We start from the raw sequence: 26,766 nt of genomic DNA, 5'->3' as shown, positions 1-26,766 counted from the left end.
AGGCTCCCCACTTTCTGGGTGAAGAAATTTCTCCTCATCACAGTCCTAAATGGTTTACCCCATATCTTTACAATGTGACCCCTTGCCGTCAGAAACATTTTTCCTGCATCTACCCTGTCCATTTCTGTTAGAATGTTATAGGGTTCTATGAGATCCCCTCCCCCCTCATTCTTCTAAACTCCAATTATAATCCTAACCAACTCAATTTGATTGATTGATTGATTGATTGATATTTATTGCTACATGTACCGAAGTACAGTGAAAAGTATTTTTCTGCAGCCAAGGGAACGTACACAGTACGTACATAGTAGGCAAAAGAATATTCGACAGAGTACAATGACAAATGGTACATCAACAAACAGTGATTGTTTACAGTGCGGAACAAGGGGCAAACAAGCAATACATGAGCAAGAGCAGCATAGGGCGTCATGAATAGTGTTTACTACAGGGAACAGATCAGTCCGAGGGAGAGTCGTTGAGGAGTCTAGTAGCTGTGGGGAATGTGTCCCCAGTCCTCATGCGTTAGTCCCATCCCAGGAATCAGTCTGGTAAAGCACTCCCTTAATGGCAAAGACATCCTTCCTCAGATAAGGAGACCAAACCTGCAAAAAATATTCCAGATTTGGTCTCACCAAGGTCCTGTATAATTGAGCAAGACACCCCTGCTCCTTTACAAAAATCCTCTTGCTCTCGCTATGAAGACCAACATACCCTTTGTCGTCTTCACCTTCTGCTACACCTGCATGCTTACTTTCAGCGACTGGTGTACAAGGGCACCCAGGTCTCATTGCACATTCCCCTCAATCCATAGCTATTCAGATAATATTTGCACTCCGTTTTTGCTACCATAGTGGAAATATCACATTTATCCACATTATACTGCATCTTCCATGCATTTACCCATTCACTTAACTTGTCCAATCACACTGAAGCATTTCTGCATCCTCCTCACAGCTCACCCTCCCACCCAGTTTTGTGTCATCAGCAAATTTGGACATCTTACATTTAGTTCCCTCATCCAAATCATTTATAGTGTGAAAAGCTGCGGTCCCTGCACTGAACCCTACGGTACCCCACTAGTCACTACCCGGCATTTTCAAAAATACCTGTTTATTCTTTGTTTCCTGTCTGCCAATTTGTTTTCTATCCATCTTAACACACAACATCCAATCCCGTTTAATTTTACACATTAATCTCTTTTGTGGGACTTTGTCAAAAGCCTTCTGAAAATCCAAAAAACAACACCCACTGGGCCCCCCTCGTCAACTCTACCCGAAGAATTCTAATAGATTTGTTAAGCATGATTTTCCTTTCGTAAATCCAAGTTGACTCTGTCTGATCCTGCCACCATTTTCCAAATACTCTGCAATTAAATATTTTATAGTGGACTCTGCCATTTTCCCATCTACCGACATCAAGCTGACTGGTCTATAATTCCTTGTTTTCTCTCTACTTCCTTTTTAAATAGTTGGGTTACCTTAACTACCCTCCAATCTGTGGGAACTGTTTCAGAATCTATAGAATCTTGGAAGATGACCACCAATGTACCCACTATTTGTAGGACCACTTCCTTAAGTACTCTGGGATGGAAATTATCAGGCCTTGGGGATTTATCTGCCTTCAATCCCATCAATTTCCCCAATACCATTTCTCTACTAATACTGAGTTCCTTCCTCTCACTAAACCCTGAGTTTCCCAACATTTCTGGAAGGTTGGGCAAAATTCTCCGCCTCGCGACGCCGCAAACACAAACCGTGATTGGGCGAAAATTAACCATCTGTCCAATATTGGGGACTGCGCCTGCCGCCGATTCGGGAGCCATGCTACACTCTCGCTGGTGGCAATAATGAGGTTTGCGCCCCATGTCAGTAGCGGCATGAAAAACCGATATTTGCAATCATTTAAATATGATTAGTGGGTTGGATACAGTATGCCCCGCACGTCCGCATTGCTCTGAAGTCTCGCGGACGTGAATTACTGCAAATATTTATAAATGTGGATTGGGTGCCATGGCTGCACAGGGGGAACAGGAAGCTGAAACAGCACTAAAAAAATGTTGGGCTTCCTGGGGGATGGCTGCCCGGGCCAGGGGCAGTAGCGGGTAGTGACTTGGAGCCAGGTCCATGGACTCGGTGTCCCCCTCGGAATCAAGGTGACCTGGCTCAGACCATCATTGTTGCAGTCTGTCTTTTAAACGCACTCCTTTGGTGCTACTTACAGGCTCCTGGCTGCTCACTCTGCTGAGTGCCACCATCTCCTAGGCAGTGTTCGGGGGGCAAGCACGAGTCTGCGGCCCATGCGGGGGATGAGAGTGTCCTTCCGCTCCTCACTAGCATGGAGCTGTGGGTCTACTTTGGCCTCCTGAACTTCTCCGAGCCACCTTGGTGGCTGCAGTGAGTGTTGGTAAATGGAGTGCTTAAAAACAGCTCCAGCTGCCAGGCTCCACGGCGCTAATTCTGGCCCGAGCAGTTAGAATGCCGGCTGGGCTGGGAATTGCTTGGAATTTGCATCAGTGTGCTGGCCCATTAGCATGTCATTAATTGATCCACGAATAGCACCCCCAACGGGGACGTGATTACACGCAATTCAGTCCCGCCGTTAACACTCAGGGTGCAATTTAGTGGCACCCTCCACCTGAAAAGCAGCTTTCTGCGGTCCAACGTGACTGATAAAAACCGGGAGACTCCGCTTCTGGGATCTACCCGGTTCACAACATCTTATGAGATCGAACACGATCTTACGAGACATTACGATGTAAATCCTGGTCATTGTGGGCGGGGTCACTTGTTAGAAAATCAGCATATTAAACTTTAATGTGTAGATTCCTGAGGTACCCGAGGCGTGGGGCCCGATGGGCAAGCACCGTTCAGTACTGGTCACAATCAAGGACCAGATGGAAAGGCACTCATGGGGGTCTCCCAGGTTACTGGAGGCCCCCCCGTGCATGCTCTTTGAGCAGGGTGGTTGCCTGGCACTTCTGGAGCCACCTGGGAATGTTGGCAGTGCCAGGTGCCCTGGCAATGCCACATGGGTGCCAGAATGGCACTCCCAAGGTTCCCAGGTGGCACTTCCAGTTGGCAGGGCACTGCCAGGTTGGCATTTACTGTGAGGGTGCGATGAGGCCGGGGGGTGCCTTGCGCGGTGTTGTGGGGAGGCCTGGGATCCTCCTAAAGTGTGTTGGGGTTTGGGGGATGTCAGGGGTCGCTTTGGGGGCACAGGTATCCCTTTAAATGGCACCTCATTCCATCATTATTTCCTTTATTTAGATTCCGGATCCTAGTTTCAGAATCAATTACGTCACTCTCCATCTTGATGAAGAAATCTATATTATGGTCGCTCATCCCAAGGGGCCTTGTACAACTAGATTGACAATTATTCCTTTCTCATTACGCAATTCCCAGTCTAGGATGGCCTGTTATCTAGTTGGTTCCTCAACATATTGGTCCAGAAAACCATGTGGTATACACTCCAGGAATTCCTCCTCTACCGTACTGTTACTAATTTGATTTGCCCAATCTATATGCAGATTAAAGTCACGCATAATAACAGATGTTCCTTTATCTCATCCATCCCTAATTTCCTGTTTTAATGCCATTCCCAACATCACCACAGCAGTTTGGGGGTCGAAATACGAACCCCACTAACCTTTTTAACTCTTTGATGTTTCTCAGCTCTACACACATAGATTCCAAATTATCGGAGCTAATATTCTTCCTCAGGATATGGCAGCAATTTTCGCTTTGTTAATTTCCTCTTCAGTAAGCAGCAGTGCAGCCTCACCGCCTTTTCCATTTTGTCTGTCCTTCCTAAATAATGAATACCCCTGGATGTTTAATTCCCATCCCTGTTCACCCTGCACAATGTCTCCGCATTCCCGACTATATAATTTCTGTTTACATCTATTTGTGCAATTAATTGATCCACTTTATTGCGAATGCTCCACACATGAAGGCTTGTCTTTTTAACATTCCGTGTCCTGTTCCCATTATTGTTCACTGTGATCCTGTTTGATTCTGGCCCTTGTTTTCTCTGCCCGTCATTTTTGTTGTTCCCCTTTCTGTCTTTTGTTCTTGTTCGTGTTTCCTCCACCTCTGACTCCTTGCATAGGTCCCCATCCCCCTGCCATTTAGTTTAAACCCTCCCCAACTACTCTAGCAAATCTTCCCCGAGGACATGAGTGCTGGTCCTGCCAGGTGCAACCCGTCCAGTTTGTACTGGTCCCACTTCCCCCAGAACTGGTGCCAATGCCCCAGAAATCTGAAACCCTCCTTCCTTGCACCATCTCTTCAGCCACATTTTCATATGATTTATCCTGCTATTTCTACTCCGACTAGCACATGGCTCTGATGGTAATTCTGAGAGTACTACCTTTGAGGTCCTATTTTTCAACTTACTTCCAAACTCCCTAAATGCTGCTTTTTGGACCTTATCCCGTTTAAAAAAAACATATGGGCCAAAATTCTCCGGAAACGGCGCGATGTCCGCCGACTGGCGCCCAAAACGGCGCAAATCAGATGGGCATCGCGCCGCCCCAAAGGTGCGGAATGCTCCGCATCTTTGGGGGCCGAGCCCCAACATTGAGGGGCTAGGCCCGCGCCGGACGAATTTCCGCCCCGCCAGCTGGCGGAAAAGGCCTTTGGTGCCCCGCCAGCTGGCGCGGAAATGATATCTCCGGGCAGCGCATGCGCAGGAGCGGCAGCGGCCGCTGACGGCATTCCCGCGCCTGCGCAGTGGAGGGAGTTTCTTCCGCCTCCACCATGGTGGAGACCGTGGTGGAGGCGGAAGGGAAAGAGTGCCCGCACGGCACAGGCCCGCCCGCGGATCGGTGGGCCCCGATCGCGGGCCAGGCCACCGTGGGGGCACCCCCTGGGGCCAGATCGCCCCGCGCCTCCCCCAGGACCCCGGAGCCCGCCCGCGCCGCCTTGTCCCGCCGGTAAGGTAGGTGGTTTAATTTACGCCGGCGGGACAGGCATTTTAGCGGCGGGACTTCGGCCCATCCGGGCCGGAGAATCGCGGGGGGGGGCCCGCCAACCGGCGCGGCGCGATACCAACCCGCCCCCGCCGAATCTCCAGTGCCGGAGACTTCGGCAACCGGCGGGGGCGGGATTCACACCAGCCCCCGGCGATTCTCCGACCCGGCGGGGGGTCGGAGAATCTCGCCCATGTTGTTTGTTCTAATTAAATGCATATTCCGTACATAATCACAAGAAGTCAACATGCAGGTACAGCAAGTAATGATAAAGGAACTTCCAGCTGTCTGGGGCATTGATTAGACTGCACATACTGTGTACTGTGTACAATTCTGGTCTTCGTAAGGAGGGATGTAGTTGCATTAGAGGCAGTTCAGATGAGGTTCACTGGGCTGATTCCTGGGCTGAAGGGGTTGTCTTATGAGGAAATCTTGAGCAGGTCGGGCAACTCTCATATTGAAGTGTAGAAGAATGAGAGGTGTTCTTATTGAAACACAAGATTCTGAGGGGTGTGACGGGGAGATGCTGGGGGGGATATTTCTTCTTGTGGGGGAATCCTGAACAGCGGCTCAGTTTAAAAACAAGGGATCGCACATTTAAGACCAAGGTGAGGAGGAATTCCTTCTCTGAGGCTTATTAGTGTTTGGAGTTTTCTTCCTCAGAGAGGACTGTGGCTAGGCTGTTCAATATATTCAAGACTGAGTTAGACAGATTTTTGATCAGCAAGGGAGATGAGGGTTAATGGGGGCAGGCAGGAAAGTGGAGTTGAGGGGCTGGATTATGCGGTCCCCCAGCCACGTGCTTATCGGCGCTGCACTGGTCGTTGGCAGCAGGATTCTCTCTTTCTGCTGCTTGTCAATGGGATTTCCCATTGAAGCCCCTCCATGGGTGCACTGCCAGTGGAAAGAGAATCAGCTATGATCTTATTGTATGGTGGAGCAGACTCAATGGGCTGAAGGGCCTACACTGCCCAGGATTGAGTATGTTACACACTCATTACAGAAAGGAGCCTTCAGTTGGATAGGGTACAGATCTTTCAGTAGATGTCAGTGTTTCCAAGAGTGAAACGTAGCAGAGGCCATGTACATACCAGACATTTTCATATGAGCCCCCAGGACCCTTCGCAAAGGGAAAGGCTCTGATCAGGGAAACATTTACAATGCACATCCAAGAAGCAGGCATATGATGCCTTCAATATGTGACACTCTAAAGTGCCTGCATTGCTTGAAAGGATCATAAATACGGTGCTGATAGATCTTCAGAAAACAAAGCCATCCTTGCATCCATGGCTGCTGATCCCACTGAGAAACCTTTTAATGGCTTTCATAAGATGTGCATTGGTTGATTGGCCATGCTAAATTGTCCCTTAGTTCCCAGGGATGTGTAGGTTAAGGGCGGGGAAGTGGACTTGAGTGGAGTGTTTCTTCAGAGGGTTGGTGCAGACTTGATGGGCCGAGTGGCCTCCTTCTGCATTGTAGGGATTCTGTGAATACCTTGGTCAGGTCACCACACCAGCTCTTAACGCAACTCCCAGCCCCGTGAAAAATGTGCGACACAACTTGGCATCCCAGTGTCATGGTGGTATGTTACAAGAGATGCTTAATAAGTGAGCAGAATGCTTATGTTTGACAGGATTTTTGAGAGCAGCACATCTTTTCCTATTTACTGAGAACTGGATAAATGCAATAGGGGCAGTTTTCTGGCCGTATTGCACCCGGCACAAATCCCGTTATGTTAAGTTAATAGAGGGCGAGGCCCCATATGGGATTTGCGCTGTGTGCTGAACAGTGCACTGTGCTCCCGGCCCGCTATATATATAACATATTCAAAATCAGCTTTAGCTGAATTCTCTTACCTCCTGATATTCTCCCAGCTGCCAGCGCAACGTGAAACTGGCGGGAATCGTCCATCATCCGGAGACCAGATGAGATGACCACGTCAGGAACCTCTGAGGACATAGGGTGGTTGGGAGCATGGCATGTCTGAGCGCCCTTGCAGTGCCAACCTGGGTGATTGGGAACAGGGCAGAGCCTGAGCACCGTGGCAGTGTCACCCTGGCAGTGCAAGGTTGACACTGCCAAGAGGTGGGGCCTGAAAGGGGATGGCGCTGAAGGAAAGCTGGGCCTGAAGGGGCTGAGCATGAAGGGTGGAGCCTAAAAGTACAGGCCCCGCTGACACAACCTCTCTTCACAAGAAAGTCCCTCCAGATCCAGGAGCAACCAGGCGAACCTTCTCTGGACCGCCCACAAAACCCTTGTAATGAATTTTTCCTTCAGTGATCTATGTAGGTGAACCATCACTTCTTTGCTTCTGTATTCTGTGCCTCTTATTTGTAAAACTTCAAATCACCATTAGCCCTTTTTTTTTTACAGCTTTATAAATATGTCTTCCCATGTTGAAAGATTTATATATCTGAACCATTAAAATCTCTCCTTTTAAAAGTTAACCTACAATGTATATTCCTGAAGTCATATTTCAAAAGGTGAAAAGTTCATCAATCCCACTGAGATCATTCGATTGTGTCTTCTGAAACGGAGTAAAATATTTTATTTTATAATAGGGTCTCTATTCAGAAAATAACCCTATAAACTGCAGATAAATCATTCTTTTACTTTTAGCTAATTGCATATTCCACCGGGTAACTTGCTCGTCAAAGTTTTAGCACAAAGGAGGCCATTTCACCAGTACATGAGTTTTTACATTTTATTTTTGAAATTCATTCATGGGATGTAGGTGCCAATGGCTGGGCCAGCATTCATTACCCATCCCTAAATGCCCTGCATTGCAAAGGTCATTTAACAGTCAAGCATGTTGGGCCAGATTTTCCACCCCGTCCCCACGACATGTTTTGCAACGGCGGAAGTGGCCCGCCATTGGCCAGTCGTGGGATCTTCCAGACCCGCCGCTGTTAACGGGGTTTCCTGTTGTTTGCGCCCTCCGCCGCCGGAGAACCCACAGCAGGGGGTTGCCATCGGTGGGACTGGAACATTCTGCCCGTTATTTGGCTTTAATCGGTTTTCTTCAGCAAATGTTGAGAACTTTCTTTTTGTCTGATGGAGGTGACTAGGATAGAAGCAGGAATTGGACACTGATTGTCTATATTTAGTATTAGAATCACTTTAAGGAATCAATTATTTCTTAGTATTAGTTAAAGGTTGCCATTAGTAATTTTGGGCGGAATTTATTGCCCTTCCCTGTGTTGGGTTTGGGGGTGGAGGGTATATTTAATCAGGCAGAAGGATGGCGGACGGGGACCCCACTCCGTCCCGCCTTCACCTGATGAAGTCTATGCCAGGAAGGCCCATGGACGGCACTCTGCCCTACAAGCAATTGAGTCCCTCAAGTGAACAATTAATGCCCATCAATGTCCAGCCCAGTCCATCACACGAACCTGCCTCCCATCCATTGACTCCCTCTGCCTGGGGAAAGCGGGCAGCATAATCAAAGACTCCTCCCACCCGGCTTACTCACTCTTCCAACTTCTTCCATCGGGCAGGAGATAAAAAAGTCTGAGAACACGCACGAACAGGCTCAAAAACAGCTTCCCCGCAGTTACCAGACTCCTAAACGACCCTCTTATGGACTGACCTGATTAACACTACACCCCTGTATGCTTCACCCGATGTCGGTGTTTATGTCGTTACATTGTGTACCTTGTGTTGCCCTTTTATGTATTTCCTTTAATTTTCATGTACTTCATCATTTGTTGAGCTGCTTGCAGACAAATACTTTTCACTGCACCTCGGTACACGTGAGAATAAACAAAATCCAATCCTCATTCTGTGACTGCTGGGTTCGGGAGCACGACAAGCAAATCCGTGATAGGTTGCCCGTGGGTTCCGGGTGGGGGTGGGGTCTCTTGGCACCCAATCAAGGAACCGGGCATCGCAAAGTCGGGGCCCACTTATGGCCAAACCACTGTCCTTGCAGATGACTCTCCCCTCCCCCTCCTGCCGTCACTCCCCTGTGGCCTGGATTCCAGCGATGGTCTGGGCCTCAAGTGGGTGTTGTACTGGCAGCAGCTACTGCCTCCCTGGTGGCGTTGCCATTCAGTAGAACTGCCAGCCTCTGATTGGCCAGAAGCACTTGCTGGGCAGGACTTCAGTCCCAGGGGTCCTTAGACCAGAGGAAATATGCAACTGTCCGCTTAAGTGCCTGAATGGCACAAGGTGCTGTGAACCTTCCCTAAAAGATGGTTTCGTTGGTCTCCCAATTGGCGTGTGAGAGCCCTGCAGCCTCCACTAAATATAACCCCTTGTGTGGGATTTGGATTTATGTGCCAGTGCATTTTGCAGTGGGCATGCTGCTTTGAGTTCAGCTTGCATGAGCTGAGGTGACTGATCCAAACATTAAATCCAGTTTAACGCATTGGTATCTCAAACGTCTAACCGGCTACACAAAGTCGAATCTATTTCTGCAATACAATCATGTAGATTAAAAGCAATTTAAACAAAGAGTGAAATATTTCACACGTGAATAATTCCATATACACATCCTGCGGGAACCAGCTCACTTGTACGAGCAGATTTTGTTGCCAGCCTGCCTTGATTCACAGAATTTGCATAACTCCTTCAGTCAGCTGATAAGATGAGCACTTTAAATTCCCATCGCTGGATTCTTTGATTTTCCATTCCAAATTCTTCTTACAGGCATCAGCTAGACCTAATGCATTAACTACTCTATAAGTAATGCTCCCAGAACTCCCCAGATAGCTCTGCCTTGTACTACCTCTTCCCAGCTATTTTCTCCTCTGCCTTCAGCTACTTCCCTCAATGTCTGACTTGGTGGTAAAATCTTGCATTTAAATGGGACCTTGCATCACTTCAGGATGTACCAAAGTGCCGTACAGCTGATAAATCGCCGTTGTTTTGAAGTGTGGTCACTGCTGTAACATAGGGAAATGCAGCAGCATATTTGCAAAAAAAGCAAGGTCCAGTAATCAGCAATTAAAAAGACAACTAGATAATCTCAATTTTTGGGATGTTGCTTCAGGGAGAAATGGTGGCCAGGGCAGCAGGAGAATTTCTTTAGAAGTAGAGCCATGGAATTATTTGCTTCCACCTGAAGGAGAAGGTTTACACGCCAAATGGAAGACTGGACTTATGAGTCAACGCACTAGCCTTCAAAATCTTCAGGTGATGATCCTGGGGACATGGGAATCGCACCAGCTTGTCTCCTCCAGCACTGGCATTGCCAGAGTTTGTGTCATCTGTATGATGGCATGTCGTAGCATGGAGCTCCACCACCAGTTCCTCTTTTTGGTATCTGCTTGGCCCGTGCCAATGGGAAATCTGCCTTTGGTATTCCCAGGCTGCCCTTTCATGTTCAGGCCTGGAGCTCTCTGAGCAAGACAGCTGATCATCACGTATCTCCACATGGAATTCAGCAGGCCAACTTCTCAGTCAGCATGCTGGCTACCACCTCTACACTGGATCCCACTTCAGCCTGAGGGTTAGAAACACCAAGATAGTTAGGAACCCTTGCCTCTGGCCATTGTTTGCTTTGTGAATGTGGAGGGAAGTTCTGTTCCTTATGAAGCCTTGTGGCAACAGAAGAAACTTGGCATAATTAAATCTGTAATGAGTCGCACAGCTTTTCTCTGGGAATAAAAGCAATCATTGTTGACACTGCGCAATAATGAATTTGGTCATCTCTGAAAATGTAAAAGCTGAGAAAGGGACATGCCCACAACACTAACCTTCACGCTCAGCGAATATCATTCCTTTTCCTATTGATGCTTAGTGCTTATAATGTGAGGGCATTTACACCAATCATAGCAGTGTAAATCTGCCATGAAAATGTCAGTGCCGGGCTAAAATCAAAGTGGTCAGAACTGCATTGCCTCCTGTGGCAGTGATCGAGAGAATGGAATAATGCTGTCTCAGTTCTAGCCTCACACCATAACGAGCTGCCAACCCAGAATTCAATACACTTCTTGACCATGGAATATCATGTCGTTCACATCAATCACGGATTATATTTCCTTCTGGCACAAGACGAGTTGGTAGATAAATATACGGCCAGGATACTAACTAATTGTGTTGGGGCAATCTGACCTTCCATTCTCCGAGCAGTACTGTGTGCATAAGAATACACGCAACGTATGTGCATGCAAATGTGCAGTGGTGCTTCCTGCTTTGGAGCAACCCAGAGAAATGAGCACTTGCAGCTTGTACATCCTCGTCTGTGCAGCAGAGGTAATGTTAGTCAGTGTAGCTGAATTATCTGGACAGATGCCAAACAACACCATTAGTCGCTGTACTACATTGGCAGGGCATTTCAACTCTATGCTCTATCCTATTGTTAGGGACTTATTATTGCAGACATTTTCATTCATAGTTTGGATTATCTATATTCAGTGTAGAAATTATATGGAAGGGAACGCTCTCAATCACAATTATATCACTGCAACCAATAACAAGTGAATGAGCTATCACAGCTGTACTGATTATTCAATTAAAATGCTAATCAACAGAAGATTAAATAGTGGATTAATCATCTTCTCTCCGAATCAGTCACACATTTGATCTGGTATTGTTCCATGGAAGATGGCTGACATCAGTAGAACAGAAAGACATGCTCTGCAATGCACTTTTAATGTATTGTGTATTAGCTGGGCTAATTTACTGAGAATATAATGCACATAAATCATTGCTCCGAACATTTTGTTAATCTTTCAATAATGCAAATCCCTCAATGGTTTAGCAAGATCAGTCATTGTATAGCTGGGCAATGGATATCAATAAAGATTCAAATATTGGACTGTGTTGCATTAAGTTGTTCTCAACTTGGGTCAATGTTCTCAGTCAGTTGCGTCACTGCGCAACAACCCAAGACTGCCTCGCCAGGCTGCTCGTAAGTGTGCCCCTTTAAGTAGGCGTGCAAACATTTTGTTTTTATTCATTCATGGGATTTAGGTGTCGCTGGCTAAGCCAACATATATTGTTCATCCCTAATTGCTCTTGAGGAGGTGGTGGTAGCTGCGTTCTTTAACCTCTTCATTTCACCCACTGTGTTGTCAGGGAGGGAGTTCCAGGATTTTGACTCTACGACAGTGAAAGAACGGTGATGTATTTCCAAGTCAGGATGCTGAGTGACTTAGAGGGGAACCTTCAAGTAGTGGTGTTCCCAGATATCTGCTGCCCTTGTCCTTATAGATGTTAGTGGTCGTGAGTTTGGAAGGTACTGTCTAAGGAGCCGTGATAAGTTCCTGCAGTGCATCCTGTAGATGGTACATACAGCTGCTACTGTGTGTCAAAGATGGAGCGAATGAAGGTTTGTGGATGTGCTGCTTTGCTCTGTCCACGTCCGATGAGGTCTGTCGATCTTCTCACTCCTCCAGCATGTCGCCCCACTGCTGCGCGATGTTGTGCAGGATTCAGTAGGCCACTATAATGCACGCGACCCTCTGGGGGTTATATTGGAACGCCCCACCAGAGCGGTCCAGGCTGCGAATGTGCATCTTGAGGACGCCGATGCACCGATTGACGAAGTTCCTGGTTGCTAAGTGAGCGTTGTTATACTGGTTCTCCACCTGGGTCTGGGGCCTCCGCATATGCGTCATCAGGCATGACCTCAGCAGGTACGCCTTGTCACCCACTAGCCAACTCCTCACCCGAGGATACACCTCAAAAGGTGCCAAGAACCTCGAGCTGCACCAGGGTGGATGCGTCATGCGTGCTGCCTGGGTATTGTGCGCAGCCGTGCATAATGTGCAGCTGGTGGTTACACACCAACTGAAATTTCGGAGAGAGGAACCCCTTCCTGCTAATGAAGGATGCCTCCTGTCCACGGGGTGTTCTGAGGGCAACATCTATGTGCCATCAATAACCCCCTGGACCTGAAGCATGCCAGCAATGGCAGTAAATCCAAGAGCCCAGGCATCCTGGTGGACCTAGTCCTGGTTAAAGTGGATGTAGATCGCTGCCGTGGGCAGATAGAGCATCCGTGGCATCTCCGATGCACCTGTGCGCAGACGTTTGTGAAATCGCGCACATGTCCCCGCTGGAGTCCTGGAGCGAGCAAGAGGCATAGAGGTTGAGGTCAGTCATCAACATAATGGCCACCGGGAGCTGCTGTCATCCTCTTGGCCTTTGCGGTGCCAGGTCCACCGCCATCTGGCACAGGTGTCGCACGGTCTTCTTGGTGAGACAGAGTTGACAGCAGCTCCTAAGGACGAGCGCCGACGGTAAAAAACGTGGCTTGAGTGGCGCCACCTTTATACCTCCTCCCCAGCCTGCTGGCAGGCCGGCACCTGAGCCTCACCGGCTGGCTCCTGCTGTTCTGGGGCAGGCTCCTGTCATGCAGGGTCTTTCCTGGGCTGGCCCTGGCGCTGATTCCACTGTGCAATCACGGTGGCAGCAGCGGCCATGTAGATAGCTAGCACGGCAGGCTGAGTTCCAAATTCCATTTCTGGGAGGGGGGAGAAACAGACTGTCAGCAAAGTGATGCTTTCTTTGACCATCCAAACCCTCCAAATGACATGGTCATCCTGCGTTTGACTGCTCAACTACTCTCACCAGTCCGTCCCCCCCACTCCCCCTTCTAGACCATGTACTTAACACTGCAGCCCTGTCCCGGTCGGTGACTTGCACGCGGCCTTTGATGTCCAAAGCCTCTATCCTCACCACCTCTCCCTGCCAAATGTGGTACCAGTAGCTTCCACAACAAGTCAGCAATGGGCTCTTGTAGCTCCTGTCCTGGTTTTCCCAGTGGGATCCACTGCAGGTGTCCTCACTGAGTGAGCCTCCATGGTGGCAGCTGGTTGTGGAGTGGAGATGTTCCTACTTTGCGAGCATGTGGCTCTATGCTATGAGACTGGGGTGTGGGCATGATCTACAGATGGGCGTCACTGTGGGATCTATCCCTTTTGTTGGGATCTTGGCTGCAGTGTGATTGGAATCTGGGTATAACAGAGGTTGTAATAGAGAGCTGTTCAATTTTCTGGAAGACTCTGGGATCCATCTACTCCTATTGTGTGACACCAATGGGGTGTGTTTGACCTGCAGGGCCTGGGCAAATTGCCTGATCCTTAGGAGTGGGTTGGCTGATGAGAGGGGCTATGTGCCAGGGAGGGTTCCAGCAGCTATCGATTGATATGTCCTTCGTGTAGATGTAGCTCTGTTAATCCCCAGCTGTGGAGCTGTGCATCCAAGGAGTGCAATGAGAACTCCCAACACCTGCTGGTCTGGTGATTGGGCATGGCCACATCCACCCCTGTGATTGTACGGCTGATACATTAAGGTTTCCAATGGGTGGGTTAGATGGATCTCTACATGATCAGGAGACCTCTAAGCATTCCAAGGAGACTGGCAGCAGTCAACAGTTTAATCAGTCACGAGCCTGTAACACCGAAGGAGTGAGTTGCTTGACTTTTACAGCAGCAATGGGAGGTTCAGCCAAGGCACCCTGATCCCAGAGGGGATACCCCGAGTCCATAACCTTACCACCAAGTCAGTCCCCGCTAGTCTGAGAGCTCCAGGCATCCCCCCCCCAGCAAGTCAGAAGACAATGATAAAGGTAATTACTGGCGCCAGTAATACTTGCACCAAATCACGCCCGTGTGACTTTCGGTTGGGAGGGGTGGAGCATAACTGGGGTGGGGGGGGGGATGGAGAGTTGGGCTTTCAACCTGTTAATCGCATTCAAATGAATGCAAAGAAGCCGCTTGCACATTCCTGGCGCGGGACGGGAAGCCCACTATGGCGGGTGGGGCAGGATCAGAGTCTAGGGATGGGTTTGCTGCTCGGCGCCGACCCCATTTCTACCCCGATGCGGGATTCTCCGCCCGATTGGGACTCCCGACACTGGCGGTTGAGGACTCTGGGTCTGTACTCCTTGGAGTTTAGAAGGATGAGGTGGGGATCTTATTGAAACTTACAGGATACAGAGAGGCCTGGATAGAGTGGACGGGGGAGAGGATGTTCCCACTTGTAGGAAAAACTAGAACCAGAGGACACCATCTCAGACTAAAGGGACGATCCTTTAAAACAGAGATTAGGAGGAATTTGTTCAGCCAGAGGGTGTTGAATCTGTGGAACTCTTTGCCGCAGAAGGCTGTGGAGGCCAAGTCACAGAGATAGATAGGTTCTTGATTAATAAGGGGATCAGGGGTTATGGGGAGAAGGCAGGAGAATGGGGATGAGAAAAATATCAGCCATGATTGAATGGCAGAGCAGACTTGATGGGCTGAGTGGCCTAATTCTGCTCCTATGTCTTATGGTCTTATGGCAGTGGGGAGCAGAGAATCCCGCCCCATAGATGCGCTTCACGTCAAAGTGTCGCAAAGTGATACACGTGTGACTCACATGACTGGAGAATTTCAAAGTGGAAATCCTTTTTTCAGGAGATATTGTGCACCACTGTTCCTGGTCCGTCCACCCTGGTTTTGGCTAACCAAAATATGATAGAGGTCGGAGGTCAGTAACAGGAGCACACAAACGAGTTTGTCAACTTGGCATTTGCTGTGCAAGGTGGATGCTCCTCACAATGGATGGCACTTTGATTGACACACTCTGACAGAAAGGTTTCGTCCCACTGATATATCACGTTAAAACCAAATAAGCAAGTACAAGGCTATGTGGCTTTAGATTTACAACCATCACCTTTTAATGGCTTTTACCTATTGTACTAAAGACTGCTAGGAAGGAAGGAATAGTCTCTTTTTGTGTCAGCTTACTTGGTATTAAAATGCTTTCCTTGTTAACTTCTACAAGAATGGAGTAGAGTGATTTGAAAAGAGGCTGCCATACCCCACTCTTTAATCCATGTTTTCCACTCAGCAGGTCTCCTATTTATACAGCTGGATAAGGGTTAAATATAATTTAAACATTGCTGCTCTCTGATAGCCCCAGTTTCAAAGCACCCCCAGGAAGCTGTGATCCCTTGCTGCTTAATTCTGAATTCATGGAACGGTCTGGAAATCGACAAAGGAGATCATTGGATGCCGGTTGCAGCAGGTTTGAAAGCTGCACTCGAGTTTTTTTAATCAATTTCTCACTGTGAGGAGTAAGCAAAACAAGAAGATATTTATGTGAAATATTGGGCAGAAGATTGGACGATTCAGGGCAGCAAGAAAGGGAGTGAGTCTCTTTAAACAGGTTACGGCTCCATTTGTCATTGTGGTGAAACAGATTTGACTATAATAAAACTAAGCCTGGGGATGAATGGAGGGAGACTTGCCCGTCATTGGTACTGGATTTGCGGTGACTGATAGGACTGAACTCCAGTACAGAGCGCCTGTTGATAAACAGTGATTAATTACTGTCTATCCAGTTTATTCCTTTTGAAAGTATATTAAATCCTTCGATAATTATTTGCGAATATATTCCAAGGAATGTGGCCAGGCAAAGACAGCTATGTACTGCCTCTCCAGGGAATACAAAACATATGGTAGCGTTTAGACTTGGCAAACTGCAGTACTATGGTTAGGGGAGAGAAAAGATTTGTGGTAAATTAATCAAGTGAGCTCGACAGTCCGCCTTGCTTTGAAATGAAGGCAAGTATCCATTAAAGATGATTTGGTACAGCATCAGGAAAAGGAAATAAAAATGAAAAATGAGCCCTTTCTGTCACCTGCTTTCATTTCAATCATTCTGTGTCCCGTTTTCACACAGCTATCCTGAAGTTTTCTTTATTGCTTTCACTTATTTCCTGACTTGTAAAATTATTTACCTGCATAAAACTCTGGGCCGTAGACAGCTCCGACGACTGGATTTAATTTCCACCCTGAAAGAAGAGACAGGTCTGATGTGAAACAGCTTTGCAACAGCAAACTTCATTCATCACAGCTAAACTCCAGCACTCATCTTCACTCACAGCTTTAGGAACCACTCCCGTACACAATGGACCGGGAATTACAGCAGAGTTTTAAATTCGCACTTGTATTTATTTATTGGAATATATTATTTATGTAGAATCATCCATGCATCCAGAAAGGTTAGTTTAACAGGAGACCCCATTGACAAGATGAAAGGGTGCAAACAAATATGGGAAGATTATTTGTCATGAGGCAATATTTGTATGACACATATGGATAAACACAGCTACTTAAGAGCTGATAAATAACACAAAGTTATTTCAGTGCTTAATAGATGACCTATTGCCTGGTTGTGCTCTCCAGTTCTGACTACTTACACATTGTCAATTTGACCCAAGAGCAAAATCTTAAATCCCTCCTTCACAAATAGAATACACAGCAAACCTCCCTCCTCCCATTGTAACAGTGGAACGTGTGACAGAAAAACAGCTCTTACTTAACAAGAAATTAACATTTTAAATTTAACACAAATGAATAGCCCCAAATATTTCAATATTTTTTGAGAGCAAGCCGTGACTTGATGGCCTGAATTTTGCAATTGTGCAATTGAGGTTAATGCTAATACATTGGAGGGCAGCAGGGTGGCGCAGTGGTTAGCACTGCTGTCTCACGGCACTGAGGACCCGGGTTCGATCCCGGCTCTGGGTCACTGTCTGTGTGGAGTTTGCACATTCTCCCTGTGTCTGCGTGGGTCTCACCCCCACAACCCAAAAATGTACAGGGTAAGTGGATTGGCCACGCTAAATTGCCCCTTAATTGAGAAAAAAATGAATTGGTACTCTAAATTTGGATACATAATAAAAATGTTTATACATTGAAAATAATGCTGATTGGAAAATCCAGGCTGATATTCCAAGAATGTAGGTTCTGAGGGCAGGCAGAATTCTAGTTGGGAACTAAATTTGACCAATTAAAAAAAATCATTGATACCATTGTACAATCAAACAGTTAATTGCATTTGAAAGGAAAACTGTTCCTAACACAAAACTCACTGGTGAAATAAAGGGCATATGGTCACAATTCCGAAAATATATGTTAAAGTTCCTCTGTGCGCAATTTTTCATGCACTGGCTAACACATTGGTGTTAAATTCCTGTGTGTGTTATTTTAATCAAGTTGTTAATTTACAGATGGCTTTCAACTCCCCAAGTAGACACAATGGTACGCAATGTAGTGTCCACACATGATTGTACTTGGATTTTAATTGAAAAAGGAAACTTAGTTTCATGATGAGAAACAAAAGAAGTGGCTATTGTCTGTAACAATGCTCAAACCAAGGAAGGTCTTGCTGTTTCAACTACAATCTGAAACCGTTTAACCGCCCTGTTACATATGACATCCAACCAGGCTAATATGCTTCTGATTGTAATTAGCTGACGATGTGCAAATCCTAACCAGTCAATGAAATGAACAGACTTTCTGCATCTATTCTTTCAGCTGACCTTTTTCAGGCTAGTAACCTAGGCAGAATTAAAACACCCTTTTGTGTCTATTGGTAATTATTGTTTGGTTCAATTTTAAAATCAAATCCATTTAAGACCAGCTCTTGGTTAAGATTACATTTTTATTTACCAACCATCGACATTCTGATATCAACAGCACCATTTCCCGCCACTGCAACATTAACTTATTCATGGTCAAAATGAAGACTAAAGTTTCTGAAATGGGCCTGGAATTTTCAAATTGACTTTTTTTTTTCTACACTGCAATAATGTTAATCATATTACTTTGAGAATATTGTCCTCATGATGCTACATGAAGATCAATTCTTCCTACAAATTAATGACAACAAAATAAATATAAGGTAGCCAGAGGAAATGGGCGAGGTACTAAATTAATACTTTGCATCAGTATTCACCAAAGAGAAGGAATTGGTGGATGTTGAGTCTGGAGAAGGGTGTGTAGATAGCCAGGGTCACATTGAGATCCAAAAAGACGAGGTGTTGGGCGTCTTGAAAAATATTAAGGTCGATAAGTCCCCAGGGCCTGATGGGATCTACCCCAGAATACTGAAGGAGGCTAGAGAGGAAATTGCTGAGGCCTTGACAGAAATCTTTGGATCCTCGCTGTCTTCAGGTGATGTCCCGGAGGACTGGAGAATAGCCAATGTTGTTCCTTTATTTAAGAAGGTAGCAAGGATAATCCAGGAAACTTCCGTCAGTGGTAGGGAAATTACTGAAGAGAATTCTTCAAGACAGGAACGACTCCCATTTGGAAGCAAATAGACGTGTTAGTGAGAGGCAGCATGGTTTTGTGAAGGGGAGATCGTGTCTCACTAACTTGATAAGAGTTTTTCGAAGAGGACACAAAGATGATTGATGCAGGTACGGTAGTGGCTGTTGTCTATATGGACTTCAGTAAGGCCTTTGACAAGGTCCCTCACGGTAGACTGGTACAAAAGGTGAAGTCACACGGGATCAGGGGTGAGCTGGCGAGGTGGATACAGAACTGGCTAGGTCATAGAAGGCAGAGAGTAGCAATGGAAGGGTGCTTTTCTAACTGGAGGGCTGTGACTAGTGGTATTCCACAGGGATCAGTGCTGGGACCTTTGCTGTTCGTAGTACATATAAATGATTTAGAGGAAAATGTAACTGGCCTGATTAGTAAGTTTGCAGACGACACAAAGGTTGGTGGAATTGCGGATAGCGATGAGGACTGTCAGAGGATACAGCAGGATTTAGATTGTTTGGAGACTTGGGCAGAGAGATGGCAGATGGAGTTTAATCCGGACAAATGTGAGGTAATGCATTTTGGAAGGTCTAATGCAGGTATGGAATATACAGTGAATGGTAGAATCCTCAAGAGTATTGACAGTCAGAAAGATCTAGGTGTACAGGTCCACAGGTCACTGAAAAGGGCAACACAGGTGGAGAAGGTAGTCAAGAAGGCATACGGCATGCTTGCCTTCATTGGCTGGGGCACTGAGTATAAGAATTGGCAAGTCATGTTGCAGCTGTATAGAATCTTAGTTCGGCCACATTTGGAGTGTAGTGTTCAATTCTGGTCGCCACACTACCAAAAGGATGTGGAGGCTTTAGAGAGGGTGCAGAAGAGATTTACCAGGATGTTGCCTAGTATGGAGGGCATTAGCTATGAGGAGCGGTTGAATAAACTCGGTATGTTCTCACTGGAACGACGGAGGTTGAGGGGCGACCTGATAGAGGTCTACAAAATTATGAGGGGCATAGACAGAGTGGATAGTCAGAGGCTTTTCCCCAGGGTAGAAGGGACAATTACTAGGGGGCATAGGTTTAAGGTGCGAGGGGCAAGGTTTAGAGTAGATGTACGAGGCAAGTTTTCTTTTACACAGAGGATAGTGGGTGCCTGGAACTTGCTGCCGGAGGAGGTGGTGGAAGCAGGGACGATAGTGACATTTAAGGGGCATCTTGACAAATACATGAGTAGGATGGGAATAGAGGGATACGGACCCAGGAAGTGTAGAAGATTGTAGTTTAATTGGGCAGCATGGTCGGCACGGGCTTGGAGGGCCGAAGGGCCTGTTCCTCTGCTGTGTTTTTCTTTGTTCTTTGTTTGTAGCTTACTACAAGTTAAGTCATTGAGAACTTGACATTCAGCTTTTGACGTTCTAATTCACACATTTTTGTTATTTGGATAAAGTTAAATGGATCTAACCAGGGCCAAGCAACAAATCTGAAGTCACAATCCCAAAATGGTATTTTTTGAATTAATTTAGAAAAAATGTTTTGGCTTATTGATTAACAATGAGGAAGAACATGCCCTCTTTTTATATTCAACTTTTCCTGTTGAAAGGTTCCTTAAACACTGGTTAACGCTGGTGGCATTGAGAAGTTTCCTAATTATATAGGTCTAGAACTGAGATGACGAGTCCAGTGGTTGCAAGGTCCAGAGTTATAAGAGATCCTCATTTGGAGGGTCAGATATGGAATGATCTTACTTTAAAGCCTAGAATATTTTCCCTAATTAATTGGAGCTGAATGCACTTCAAACCTCCTCCTCCGTAAAAAAAACACTGAAACAATTATTAACATCCAATTGCGGAAAAACAAGTATCTCATTTTTAAAAATGTCTTTACATTATTATAGGGGAAATCTGGACAATTGATCTAATTCACCAACTACTTATGAAATACATTTGGATAAAATCACACAATGGGATACTGATGTGCAAACACTTAATTCATTCTCTTATTACTCTGCTACTTTAGTTGTTGATTTAACCCATGTATTTCAAACTGGTGGAGTAGCGTAATGAAGTATGTAGAGGGGAATTTTAGATAGATCTGCTAAAATATCTCCCAGAGTGCAATCGGCATACTTTTGGTAGAAAATGCGAATGAATTTTAACAGCATCTTGTACTGTCAATCTGTCAAGTATAGCAATAGAAACAAGATGTATATATTCATGAAAATGATTGGGGAGAAACAGTCACAAAAGTTCAAGAAAGGACAATTTGTTTGCAGCAGCTTATGATTTCTTGCCAGAGGGCCTGGCAACTGTGAAGAAGAAAAAGTCCCTTAACATCAGGCATAATTCAATCAGCATTTAATCGGCCCCCTTTCATTGATTTCATTTTGGCTTACTCCATGCTGACTTGCTTCAGCAGTGAGACTGTGTACTGCATGACTGGCTCCTCTAGATCTCTGTCAATTGTGGTTGACACCTGCTCCGTCCAGCTCCAGTTACACTGTTGAAGATTTGGCAATTTCCCGACATTGAGAGGTGCCATAGGGTTTGGAGTAGGGACTCAAACCCCTCAGTATTGTGAAACCGAGACATTGATTATACAGGCATCGTTCTCTCAGAGAAGTGCACAGCAAAAAAGCATTCTCCTTGCGAATTCAAACAAATCTCAGTGTATTGAAGGGGAACAGACTGTTGTTCAACCGCTTGCATTTGGAAGAAGATATTGCTCAATTCAAAGACTTGTTAGTCAAAATTGAGAGAGATTTCCATTCTAGATGCTAAACTCAGTCAAAATCATAATTTACATTTTTAATTTTTTTTTTCCAATGAAGTGGCAATTTAGTGTGGCCAATCCACCTACCCTGCACATCTTTGTGGGGTAAGAGCCATGCAAACAGGGAAAGAATGTGTAAACTCCACACGGACAGTGACCCAGGATTGAACCTGGATCCTTGGCGCCACGAGGCAGCAGTGCTAACCACTGCACAACCGTGCTGCCCCAGTAGAAATCATCATACCGGGAAATAAAAAGCATTAAAATTCAAGATGTAATACACAATGACTATTTTTTCCATTGTGTATTAACTAGAAAAAGAGTCCAGACTCCGAACTCGGAAAAGGGCTGTTCGATGTTGCTGTCACAATTTTAAGGAGGCATTGACAGTTTCTTAGGAGTTGCTGAAAGATCTTAGAGGCCACACGCACAAATTCTGAGACCTCTTTTGTTACAACCAATGCTCTCATTCTGTTCTATAAAATTGCTATGAAAATATACTTTCTGTCGTCTGATCTTCCACATCTCTGCAGGTGCTTGGATGCACTGCTCTGCGAGCTGGATGATACCGAACACTGAAAAATGTGTTGGTCAGAGAGCATCAAATGAGGAGCAGTGCAGTTTTAAATGCTGCTGCAACAACGTCTTGCAGGTTTAAAATAGTACAATTGAAACTGAAAACCTATAAATCTGCCTATGTGGAAACAAATATACTATTGTTCAGATCTGTATATTGTCCTTGTACACTTGCGTCAGATATTCATGTTCAATTTGATATAACAGAGGGAGCTCTTGGTCTCTCATCGCAGGCATTTCCTGAGTTCATCGGGCAAAAAGGAATAATTGAACTTCTGCGCACTTCCAAGCAAGCATTCATGTTCCTACTGCGCTTTCCTGATTCATTCAACTCAATAAAGACAGAAAGAATCCACAAAGGTTGTTTCATGCCTGCCCCATATGTAAATGCTATTTCTTTGTGCAGTCTGGGGCCAATTCAAAAGGGGAAACTTGGCCCTAATTGAACCTTTCATTGAGGAGGCTCCTTATTTAGGATTGCTTTTTAAGTCACAATTTAATTGTATATACCATTAATATTGATGTATCAAAAACAATCGCCACAGAAATAACTGATTCATTGTCAGCAGCTGCTGATTACCTTACCATTTGTGTATTGATTGGGGGTCTTTTTGTTCGTCATTACTCTGGCTGTTGCATTGTTTACCTGCGATTAAACAATGAAACAAATCACATTCAGGAATTAATAGGATCCTCTTGGAGTGAGCTATAATGTGCTGCATAACCTGCAGTCGACCACAAGAAAACTCAAGAACCTTGGAATTGTCTCTATTCAGTCATGTGAAATAATAATCCCGTATTAATTATTTCAGAAAGGTCTGTAAGAGCTTGTGTGGGTCCCAGGAACTTGCTGTACGCTCTCTGTGCATTCTGTAGAAAACACAGCTCATTTCAAACTAAAATAGTGTATATTAATCATGATATATAATAGTGTAAAATAACAAGGTATTAGAATGAATGCTATAAACTATAATCTACAGATGAATTTTATGAAACTGTTAAAAGAGTTTTATCCTGTGGTTTAAGCCAGTGTTTGAACCCATGAATTAGTTACAAGCTGCCCAGGTATCTATAATTGCCTTGCCTCCTATTTTAACAAAAGCATTAAAGTAATTGCAGCCATCCTTCTGTTAAAACAGCAGACAAAATAGTTTCATGTTAATTCATTCATTAACAAATATTACACACTGCAATTCACCGTGTGTAATTTTGGCAGTTATACAGATGAGAAATGACAGTCTAAAGAAAGGTTCCGGTCTTTACATTGGTCCCAGGCACAGTATTATGCTGCAGAGTGTGCCAAGAACGGGTTTGTAATATATGCCCAGTTCCCCTTGCAATGAACTTCAATCCCACCTCAAAGGAACGTTCTCCATTGTATCTAAGTGACAATCCAAGTTCCATGATCTATTTATTGGTCTCATATCTCAGACTGCTGTTTTGCGTTGAAACATCTTCCTGTGCTGTGAACTGATGCCCACTTGGAAATAAAATAAAACTGCTTTGAATTCAGGTTTCACTGGTAGCCCCTAATACCAAGAAGCAAGAGGCAAAGAAAGAGGACCTGAGGGTGATAGCAACAAACAAGAAATAAGAACAAGTGAAACAGGGAGGGAGTGAGAGAGGATACTGTTTGAGAAAAGTATTTTATACACTATTGTCATCTACTTTTCTAAACAATCTGGTAAAGTTGGTGGAAACATAGACCTGGTACATGGGATGCCTGGACAGATACTCTAGGCTGTGCCTTTCATAATCATTGATAATCTGTAACATTTAAATGGTTTTGGTTAAAAAAATGATTAAAACAACACAAATCAAATTTGAGTGGACATAACCTTCAAATTTTCCCCCGCAAATTAATCTTGGATTGTTCTATATTGTTGTAGCGAATAAAGTCTGTTAAATTGACTGGACAAAACAGATGAGACATTTTCTATTTTAAATGTGATTTATAAAAGCCACAATTTCCCCAAACAGTTCCTGTGCAAGCCTAAGTGCATGACAATAATGGTGATTTCTGTCTAAGTATATAGTTTTGCAATTCATACGCATGATGCATTTAGATTCACATTTATGCAGTTTATTAACGACCCCGATTCTCACCTTTGCAAATGGAAATCCTCAGTAACGTTCATTTAGATGCAGCAACTCAACACATTATGGTCTATTGCAAACCAGTAAGGCCTACTCACTCTAAATGCAATCTTTCACTAGCTATCAACAACTTTTTAAAAAACTGTCAAAACTTAATATCTTTACATAAAATCTATTAGTATTTGAAGTTTCAACGACATCACGTCTGTTCTTTCCTTCATTCTCTCAGTCCGTATTCATCCCCCTTTCCCTTTGATTTCCTGGTTCTATGCACCATTGATGTTGTGCGACAGCTTCTTGTAAAAAAAGAAATATTCAGTCACAGGTGGGATATGGGTGTAACCAGCTGGGCAGATGTTTTAGCCAATCCCTAGTTTACCTTGAGAAGGTGGTGGTGAGCCTTCTCCTTGACGTCTGTGTGATGAAGGTGCTTCCGCAATGCCGTTTAAGTGCAGGATTTTGACCCGTGGATAAAGAGGTAACAATATGTGCCCAGTAAATATGGTGCGTGACCTGAGGAGGAATGTGGAGGTGGTAGTGTTCCCATATGTCTGCTGCTCTTATCTTTCCAGGCGGTGGAGGTTGTAGGTTTCTGAGGTGCTGTTGTTGGAGCTTTGGGGAGGTGCTTATTGCATCCTGTAGACAGTATACACTGAAGCTAGGATACATTGGTAACAGAAGAGTGGATGATAATGTACTGTTTTCTCCTGGGTGGTGTTGAACTTCTCTGTGTTCCAGTTGCATCCATCAAGGCAAGTGCTAAATATTCTACTGCGCTCCTGACTTGTACCTTGTAGGTAGTGGGGAGGCTTTGTGGAGTCAGAGGGGAGTCACTTGCCATAGAATACCCAGCTTCTGACCGGCTTCAGTAGCTTCTCCTTTTATGCAACTAGTGCAGTTGATTTTCTGGTTCATGGATACCCCCAAGCTGTTAATAGAATCCATAAAACAGAATTGCTACAGTGCAGGAGGCCTTTTGGCCCATCGAGTCTGCACCGACCCGATGAAAGAGCACCCTACCTAGGCCCACTCCCCTCCCCTATCCCCATAACCCTACCTAATCTGCACATCTCTGGAGAGTGCGGGGCAATTTTAGCACGGCCAATCCACCTAACCTGTACATCTTTGGACTGTAGGAGTAAAGCGGAGCAGCCAGAGGAAACACACACAGACACAAGGAGAACGTGCAGACTCCACACAGTCCGGCAAGGCCGGAATTGAACCCGGGTCTCTGGCGCTGTGAGACAGCAGTGCTAGCCAGTGTGCCACTGTGCTGCCCCAAATTGGTGGGAACTTGGCAATGGTTCTACCACTAAATGCCGAAGGGAGGTGGTTAGGGTCCCTCTTGTTGAAGATCGACATTGCCTTTGCACTTGTGTGGATCAAATCTCATTTTCCCACTTACCAGGCAAATCTTGGGGGATAGCCAGATGTTGCTGCATATGTGCATAAAATGCTGCATATCTGAGGAATTGTGAAAGGAACTCCTCTAATCTCAGATGAAACTAATTACCAGGCGGTTAAAAATGAGCTGAAATTGACTCTTTTTTCAATTTTACATTCACTCCATCTGTGGAAAGCGCCTGGCCTCTTGCTGTTTGTTCTAATTAAGTCTTCGATCCAACAACAGTCATTTTTAGGATGGCAAGCAACATCTCAGAAACTTACTTTGTGACCTTTGAGTGGAGTCAAGATTAACTGATGGCTGAGCAGAGATGTACAAACACAAAAAGGTAGGATGGGAGCACAACCAGGACCACCATTCACCAGGAAACTTCACTTTGCACACTTTTGTTTTAGACTGCTAAGGCCCAGCTTTCGTAAACAGGAATCGTCAGGTGTAGTGCCCTGCATAGCCAGGGACTACACACCATGTTGGAGAAAGTGGAGGAGGTGACAATCCTGTATTATTGCAGTTTACCATGGAGCAGTCAGCTCCCTGGCATCTGTAATAGCATTTTGCAAGGATGCATTTACTGAGACCAGCCAAGCCCTGGGCTCCCTCATTTCGTGCAGCTACATAAGCTTGAAGAAAAACATGGAGCGAAATTCTCCATCCCGCCCCGCCACATTTCTGCCCCGACCCGCCGGCGGGATTCTCCGTTACGCCGGGCAGTCAACAGGGTTTCCCATTGTGGGGCAGCCCCACGCCGTCGGGAAACCCCCGGGCGCCGGCAAAACGGAGACTCCCGCCGGCGGAGAATGACGCCCATGGTGCTTCTGAGATCTTTCTCGACCTCTTATAGCCTGCTCCCCAACTGTTTCGATATGCTAACATGGAGTGGTAGATGGCGCTCTGCACTTGGAGGGGACGCCTGCAATCCTGGCACAGCTCAGAGCCTCGTCTTCCTGCATCATTTCATTC

The 26,766-nt window shown here is 45.6% G+C and overlaps 1 protein-coding gene across 32 annotated transcripts in view; it reads right to left on the bottom strand.

Moving 5' to 3' along the window:
• Positions 1 to 26,766, bottom strand: part of rbfox3a (RNA binding fox-1 homolog 3a) — a 1,900,245-nt gene that overhangs the window by 52,012 nt on the left and 1,821,467 nt on the right. For all 32 annotated transcript variants that reach the window (XR_011936209.1, XR_011936210.1, XR_011936211.1 and 29 more), the window contains 2 exons: positions 22,890 to 22,950; positions 16,644 to 16,697 (listed from right to left, as the gene is read on the bottom strand). Coding sequence is in view for 25 of the 32 variants with exons in the window: in XM_072483360.1 (XP_072339461.1) it covers positions 16,644 to 16,697; positions 22,890 to 22,950 (115 nt within the window). In the remaining 7 variants the exon portion in view is untranslated. The remainder of the gene's footprint in view (positions 1 to 16,643; positions 16,698 to 22,889; positions 22,951 to 26,766) is intronic.

This window comes from Scyliorhinus torazame, chromosome 18 (assembly GCF_047496885.1).
Source record: "Scyliorhinus torazame isolate Kashiwa2021f chromosome 18, sScyTor2.1, whole genome shotgun sequence".
Lineage (NCBI taxonomy): Eukaryota > Metazoa > Chordata > Chondrichthyes > Carcharhiniformes > Scyliorhinidae > Scyliorhinus > Scyliorhinus torazame.
The sequence above is the reverse complement of the archived record's forward strand: the minus strand, read 5'-3'. Positions and strand labels throughout refer to the sequence as shown.